General features: G+C 34.9%; 2 protein-coding genes across 2 annotated transcripts; both read left to right on the top strand.

Annotated features, from left to right (window-relative positions):
• The first annotated feature begins 757 nt into the window (after positions 1-757).
• Positions 758-1,225, top strand: LOC141696635 (secreted RxLR effector protein 161-like). The gene has a single exon (XM_074501074.1). The coding sequence runs from the start codon at positions 758-760 to the stop codon at positions 1,223-1,225; it is 468 nt and encodes a 155-aa protein (XP_074357175.1).
• Positions 1,226-4,695: 3,470 nt separating this feature from the next.
• LOC141660411 (uncharacterized) lies at positions 4,696-7,505 on the top strand. The gene is made up of 4 exons (XM_074467397.1): positions 4,696-4,941; positions 6,578-6,728; positions 6,863-6,956; positions 7,023-7,505. The coding sequence occupies exons 1-4, from the start codon at positions 4,832-4,834 to the stop codon at positions 7,283-7,285; spliced, it is 618 nt and encodes a 205-aa protein (XP_074323498.1). The 5' UTR covers positions 4,696-4,831; the 3' UTR covers positions 7,286-7,505.
• Positions 7,506-8,737: the final 1,232 nt, after the last annotated feature.

The following is an 8,737-nucleotide window of genomic DNA, read 5'->3' as shown; positions in this document are numbered from 1 at the left end:
GCCAAAATGGAAAGACGCAATTTAAACATAATTAAATTCATTGCGTAAAATAGAAGTATTTGGACCTGTTGTCCAAACACCAATTGGTGTGAACCCTGTTGGGAATAAATGGGTATTCATAAGAAAACGAAATGAAAAGAATAAAATTATGAGATATAAAGTCCGACTTGTAGCACAAGGGTTTTCTCACAGGCCTGACATTGATTATCAAGAGACATACTCATCAGTGATGGATGGAATTAATTTTCATTTTATATTAGGTATGGCATCTAAAGAAAAATTGAAAACACGTCTTATGGACGTCGTTACTACATACCTGTATGGTTCACTTGATAGTGAAATTTTTATGGAAATCCTAGAAGGGTTAAAAATGGATGAGTTCAAGAGATCTCGTCATATATACTCCATTAAACTTCAACGATCATTGTATGGACTAAATTAATCTGGTCGTATGTGGTATAACAGACTCAGTCGTTATTTACAAAAGAATGGGTATATTAGTAACCAAATTTCTTCATGTGTTTTTATCAAAAAATCACAATCTGGTTTTGTGATTATTGCTGTAAATGTGGATGATTTAAACCTTGTAGGAATAGCTACAGAGGTTGATGAAGCTGTCATATACCTAAAGACAAAGTTTGAAATGAAAGCTCTTGGAAGGACAAAATATTTCCTTGGTATACAAGTCGAGCACTTGTCATCGGGAATTTTCCTCCACCAATCTACATATATAGAAAAGGTTTTGAACAGATTTTACATGGATAAATCTCATCCATTGACTACTCCAATGGTGATTAGATCTTTAGAGCCTGATAAAGATCCATTTCGACCACGAGAAGATGATGAAGAGGTTCTTGATCTTGAAATCCCATATCTAGGTGCAATTGGTGCACTTATGTATCTTGCAAATAATACAAGGCCATATATTATATTTGCTATGAATTTATTGGCTAGATTTAGCTCTGATCCGATGGACAGACATTGGAATGAGATCAAACATATATTCTGTTATCTTCGTGGAACAACAAACTTTGGATTATTCTTCCCGAAAAACTCAACATCTCAGTTGATCGGATATGCAGACGCTGGATATTTGTCAGATCCTCATTTTGGCAAATCACAAACTGGATATGTATTTACATATTGCGGTGCAGCCATTTCCAGAAAATCCACGAAGCAAACTATTGGGGTTAAACCCAATATGAGATATGGGCTTGGTGTATAAGACATAATTGGATTGGGTAATAATTGTATTTGTTGACAATTATTATTATAATGGGATTGAGTAATAATTATATGTGTTGACAATTATTATCATAATGGGAATGGGTAATAATTGTATGGGCAGATAATTATTATTGTAATCAGATTAGGTATGTCTTGTTGGCTAAGTTTGTGATGGCTATATAGACATAGTCATGTTATTATTTTGATGTATGCTTAAGAGATGTAGTCGTCTTAGGTATCGTGCGGGAGATGCTTGAGTATTGGTTGGCTCAGATATCAGTTTCGGACACCATTGAGGTGTTATGTATTGATGTATTATTAATAATTATTTTGATTAATAATACAAGTTGGGACGTGGGTTTTTCACGTCAAATATATCGTTGTGTGTTTGTGTGCGTACTCTGTATTGGTAGAATTAAATCTCGAATATGTGTGTGTTTTTCCTCCTAACAAGTGGTATCAAGAGCTGAGGTTCGAGGTTCGTGATGAATTGGGTTGGAGGAACGTTCAAGGTTCATTGCAATAGTTTCGATGGTTTGATGGTTGATCAACCAGGGGAAAATTTTTGGATGATACTCGTGATGCTGAAAAGAGGCACTCGTGGTTGATGCACATGATTTTGTGGATGGATATGTCGTTAGGATGAAGAACGGTAGTTTGGAGTTATTGGAGGTCACTAAACGGGCCTTAGTGATTCTCAAAAGTTGGAACAACGAGATGAATGGATTCTTGTTTGAGGGGAGGCATCGGCGAACGGACATTGATATTTTGATGGTTACCATTCAACCTGATCTGGAGTATTGGGTTGAAGGGGATGATTATTGGGGTTAAACCCAATATGTGATATGGGCTTGGTGTACAAGACATAATTGGATTGGGTAATAATTGTATTTGTTGACAATTATTATCATAATAGGATTGAGTAATAATTGTATGTGTTGACAATTATTATCATAATGGGAATGAGTAATAATTGTATGGGTAGACAATTATTATTGTAATCAGATTAGATATGTCTTGTTAGCTAAGTTTGTGATGACTAAATATACATAGTCATGTTATTGTTTTGATGTATGCTTAAGAGATGTAGTCGGATGTATGCTTAAGAGATGTAGTCGTTTTAGGTATCGTGTGGGAGATGCTTGAGCATTGGTTGGCTCAAGTATCAGTTTGGGACACCATTGAGGTGTTATGTATTGATGTATTATTGATAATTGTTTTGATTAATAATACAAGTTGGGACGTGGGTTTTCCACGTCAAATATATTGTTGTGTGTTTGTGTGCGTACTCTGTATTGGTAGAATTGAATCCAATAGAGAATTGTTTGGTTGCGGTCTATCATCAAGAATATTTAAGAATCATGTGGATTACAAAACATCACAAGAAGTCCTACTGTCATGTTTGAGGACAACACTGCATGCATTGATCAACTCAAAGAAGGATATATCAAAGGAGACAGGACGAAACACATTTCACCAAAATTCTTCTACACTCATGAGCTTCAAAAGAATGGTGACATTGATGTTCAACAAATTCGGTCATGTGACAACCTTGCTGATTTATTCACGAAATCATTAGCGAATTCAATATTTGGGAAATTACGACATAACGCTGGAATGCGTCGACTCGGGGATTTGTTACAACAAAATTCAGAGAATGAATAGTTTTTCCAAGGGGGGATTGAACTCTTTTTCCTTCGTCAAATTTTTTATTCCACTGGGTTTTTCTTTGAACAAGGTTTTAACGAGACAATTTATGATCCATGTTAAATGACAATCAAAGGGGAGTGTTATAATTGATTGTAATTTCTAAGTCAATGGTAAAATAGTAAAATTAGTCTTAGGAGTAGAAATTTTGATAATGCATTGAATGTTTTTGTTTTTCACCTTGGCTATAAATACATGTAGGGGTGTTCATGGGTTCGTCAACCCGATCAAACCGACCCAACCCAACCCTCTTTTAGGCCGATTAAACCGTTTTAAAAAAACCCGATCCATAGTTGGGTTAAAAAAATTTCAAACCGCATTAAATGGGTTGGGTACGGGTTCAAGTTTTTTTCGGCCAACCCAACCCAACCTGATATAACTTAAGTCTCGTTCGATAATTTAAATATAATTTATATATTATATGCAATTGTACATTATACAATATAATTATTTTCATTTATTGTTACATTTCGTTTATGTGTATATGATTTACGACATGATATACATTACTAAAATTTCAATATAATCAGATTTAAAGAATAGTTCTATAATCGTAAGTTATACTATTCGAAATTATCAATTATATATGGTATTGAAACTTTTTTTTATATAATCATTCAATCCGTTCAAACCAACCCAACCCGACCCAAACCGATGTACGACGGGTAGGATTGAGTTACGATTTTATATTTTACGGGTTGGGTCGAAAATTTTCAAACCGATTTAATTGGGTCGGGTCGTAAAAACGCCTCCAACCCGGCCAACCCGACCCATGAACACCCCTAAATACATGGCTTTGGTGAATGTAAAATTTGCACCAAGCAACTCTAATATATGCTCTCTACCTCCCTTCGATTATCATTTTTTCCCTCTCAAATTTAGTAGCCCCTTCTAATATTATTAAATCTAATATATTAATACAACATAAATATATTAAATAATTGATTTGTTTTTAAATTGAGATGTACCTTGACATTAAATATGTAGGTAGACTCTTTCTCTCCTTGAATCTTAAAGTACGAACACGGAAAACAAAAATTAGGTCAGGCGTATTAAAGTATTTACTTGTTACTGTAGGAAGTAAAATATTACCGGTGAAATGCTAATTAACTTTGTTAAAAGCCGCCCCAAAAAGGACCAATTTACCCATATTCCTTAGGGGCTAAGATTCAGAAGAAAGTAGTACAATTGAGGGAATTATTATTTCCACCATGTTTTGAAAATGAGAATTATATTGATCATGGTATCTAATTATTACTTCCACCATGTTCTAAAAACTAATAATTTTATTTATTGATTAATTATTTGATTATTGGTTATAAAATATTCTGATTTGATTTTAGAATTCGAAAATTTACTTCATATTTTTTAAAATTAATATATCAAATTTAATAAATTAAATTTTATTACATTTTTTTAATTTATCCAAAATCTAATCAGTATTTCGATTAATTATCAATTATCCGACTACAAAATATATTTACCGATTATTTTCGATTTCAGTTTTTTAGAAAACAGATTCCATCCAGCTCCGTCCCCCTCCAATATTTTGCTAAGCCCCATTAGTACTCTTTTTTTTTAAAATTCATTTACAAGAAAAAAATATTTTCAAATAAATTTTCCATATTTAACTTCTAATTAAAAAAAGTTCATAAACTAACAAAAGTTATCTTTATTTTTTTTTAACGGGAACATGCAGAATAAGTACTGAAAAAGATGTTCCACTAATCCACTGACAACAACCAGTCAACCAAGCTTAGAATAAGTAATGGTGGCCCTGTGAAGCCCTTTAAATTTATCAACTCCATCACCACAGTTTCATCATCTCCTTCCTTGCATCTTTTTCACTCTTTAATCTCTCTCCCTCTTTTACTGATAATTCAAGTTAAGTGTTAAAATGGGTTCTGGAAATAAAGGCAAACCAGCAGCTATGATTGATCAGGACACTGTTTTTGCAACTGTTCCTTCAAGAACTGAAGTTGAAAAAGCCATTTCTGAACTTCAAAGGTACCTTCCATGTTTTACATGTTATGTCTTGTTAAGTTTAGGGCTAAAGTATTTATGTTTTACTACTTTGTGTATGGTGGTTGTTATAACGGAAGCAAGAAAGATAATAAACGTATAGAGAAAACACATAAAATGAACTGAAAAAAAAGTTTTATTGATCTTGAGAATACATGTTACACATTCGGGACATTTACCGATTAAAGGCATATTTTAACAGTTGTTACTTATGTAGTTGGATACAGAAGACATGCATTGACTAAGATCTATATATCCTCATTGACTTAGATAGGATTCTCAGTCTCAGTCTAAACTGCTTTTTAACTAGTTACTTACAACTGAACTATAGGATATATATAGCTATTAGTGTGTCTTTGTGACTACAAGATCAAAAATATATAGTTCTTGGTTTGATAGGTGTCTCCCCTCCTGTTAAAATGGATAAAGAAATACTGTTTCGTCCCAAATTAACTGTCATGTTCGATTTTTTTTACAGTCAAATTGATCGAAATTTGACCCAAATTTATTATATACTTTGAAAAAAATTATATATAATATGTCTTTTAAAAGTATATGAAATCTGCTTTAAAATGTATATTTCAGGTTTTCAAGATTGTAAAAGAATAGTTTGTAATTTTCAGTCAAATTTGGGTGATATTGGCTACGGTAAGAGTTAAGTAGGAAATTTAATTTGGGACGGAGGGAGTATGTCTAAAGGCCAAGGGTCAGCCAAATAAATTGACAAGTTGCGGTTAATGCCTCGACAACTCCTAGGTGTTAGAGCGAGGCACCTGCTCATCATTTTGAGGTTAATAATAGGAAACTAGAAGTTGTAATCCAGGTTCTTTATTGACTGAACATTTTCGAAACTTGTTAGGATCCAGGTTCTATTGGTCAATGGTCACTTCGCCTGCAATCGATATTATTCTCACCTGGATAATGGCTATAATGCTTGCTAACTTGATTAGAATGAAGGAAGCTAATGTTGATACAGTTATATGATACACTGAACTGAAACAAATAAACAAGCTAGGAGAAAGTAACTGCAAGAGAATGCAATTAGCTACCAACAACAGAAATAACACCATCTCTAGCTAGAGTACATTGAATGTACAAAACTCCTTATCACATTTGGCAGGAATAACACACTCGACTAAGAATATTCTTATGCAATGCTTATATTTGGCAGATAGTTCAGCTCAGTCTTAAGGGAAGACTCACAATTGGTTTTAGTAGTGACTAGTGTGTCTTTCACTGAGGGTCTATTATATTTTAGGCTTAAATACATCATCTAGTTCGGATGAGACCTGGGAGCGAAAATGATTAAATTCGCGGGTAATCTATGTAGTGAACGATGAGTTCGACCTAGGTCTAGGAAGATTAGGGGCCTAGCTGACACATTACATTCTTCCTGGGAAAACTGAAACTGAAAGGAGTTAAGCAGGTCACACAAACAGTAGTGATTGTGCTGTTCATATTAAGAGATCCCAGAAACTATGATTTAAGTACTGATATCAAGATTATACAGTGTATATTTAAGAAGCTATATAGAACTTTATTATCCTACTTGTTCTCTTGAGGAATCAATAAAATACAAAAAAGAACAAACAAGAACTTGATTCTTTTGCACTCTACACAGTTTCTTGGATGGGGATGCTGGTAGTTCTCCACCATCTTCAGAACACAACCGGCTGATTCAAATGCTAAACAATGACGAAATCACTCAGTCCTCAGTGTATCGACGAGTTAAAGAGGCTTATCATCTGATGAGAACAGATTCCAAAGTTTGGGTATGATACGCCGTTAACTTTTCTCATGATCAATGACATAACACAGTAACTGATATGAGTAGAAATAAAATGCGAGGCTTTCAGTACAATATGCACTTGAATTAGGACTCACTCTTTCCTTCTCCTTTTTGTAGAATGTACTTATGTCGATATCATCAGATAAAGCAGTGTGGAACGCTGTTTTGAGCAACAGGGCAGTGCGGGATCTGAGAGGCTTTCTGAAACAAGGTATGCTCATGATAGTAAGCCAATGGTTGATATAATTACATAACATAAACATATTACTGTATGCAGCTCGAATTTCTGATGAAGAACTAGACTGGGCAGCTACCACTCTAAGGTGGCTCTTGAAAATAACAAAGTCAATATTTGCTGAAATCATGGAGAAATTGGGACTTCTAATCGGTGAAACAGTTCAGAAGGTAAAGGTAGGCAATCTCAGTTCAAAAGTTGTAAAGAATTTTGACGGAAGACTTGAAATGTTATTTCTACTCTCAGTAGTGATTCTTATAATTGTCGTCGTCACTAGAAGCCAAGAGGAGACCCCCGAAAAGTGACTGTACCATTTCACAACAATGTCTAATCCTGCGCGTGTAACGCATATTATAAAATATGTAAAAAAAACTGAGTCACCATTATGGTCACCAGTTAGTTGATTTTCAAATCTTATTCCAACTATGTGACTGATAATGTGTAATAAGCATGTATATATGCTGTTGGAAAAAAATTAAGGGGTTGGATGATTAGTATTAAAATTCTGTCACAGATATTTTGCTCCGTGGACTGTGGTAAATGATTCTATTTTGCTTCTGTGAGAAAAGACCTGTAATTTAAGCACCTAAATTCGCGAAATTTGGTAGAACGTTGGCTGGGAAGCATTCGGATTTGTAAAGTGAAGTATTCTGGATTAGGAATGCTGGTAGTTCACCACAATCACCAGAATGCAACTGGCTACATCAAACGTTAAACGATGATCTATGAATTGCTCAGTCCATTGGATAGCGACCTTAGTCCTCCCGCCAGGTTAACTCTGATACCATGTTAAGTAACCAGTGCATCTAAAACCTTAACCTTAACGTGTCAGAGAATGACCCTTTTCAGGATCTTATATTATTCTAGAGTAAATAACGTGTGGCTAACGTTTACACTCATTTTCAAAATATTGGCCGGATTTTCAAATTCTCAAAATGGTGATTGAATTTCATTTTCGCCTTTCAAAGACGTGCCTACCGTCAAGACCGTGAAATTTGCACCGTTAACTCAATTAAAAAACGTAAATTACAGGGATATAAAAGTAAAAATACATCAGTGTTTAAGAAATATAAATAAATGAAAAGGATATAATAATTCCTGCACTGTTGCCCCGTCCCTGTCCCCAACTTCAACCCCCCAAATCTCCAACTCCAACCTCATTTATAATCTCACCCCTGATCTCTCTCTCTTCCTCTTCCTAATCGTCGCCGCGCTCCTCTCCTCTCCATTTCTCGCCGAAGTCAAAACCCTAAACATCGTCAACCATGCCCGACCCATATCTTTTTCGAGAAATTCAAACATATTAATTGCATCCATGACTAAACTCTAAACAACAACAATAATACATACAAACTATACATACACTGAATGTGATCGGAAAATGAATTTGATCGGAATTTTGGAGGTTTGTGTATGGATTTGATCGGAAATTTGGGGGTTTACGATGTATATGTTAACTGGAGAATTTGGGGGTCTCGGTGGAGGCCACCACCGGCCGCGTGGCAACGGCGGTGGTGGTAGGTGATGGAGATAGAGAAAGGGAGGGGGAAAATAAGGTGGTGGTAGGTGTTGATTTTTGTTATTTTTGAACTGGGGAGGGTTTGTGGGTTTTAATGATCGGAGACGGAATAGACAAAATGATGATGTTGTGTTTATATTGTATGTGTTGATCGGAAAACGAGTGGGATTGAGAGATGTGGTACGAGAGATTGCAGACAAGGGTGAGTGTGTTAAGTGGGTGTGTGTGAGCGTTGTGT

This window comes from Apium graveolens, chromosome 1 (genome assembly GCF_009905375.1).
Source record: "Apium graveolens cultivar Ventura chromosome 1, ASM990537v1, whole genome shotgun sequence".
NCBI classification, from domain to species: domain Eukaryota; kingdom Viridiplantae; phylum Streptophyta; class Magnoliopsida; order Apiales; family Apiaceae; genus Apium; species Apium graveolens.
This window is presented reverse-complemented; position numbering and strand designations above follow the sequence as displayed.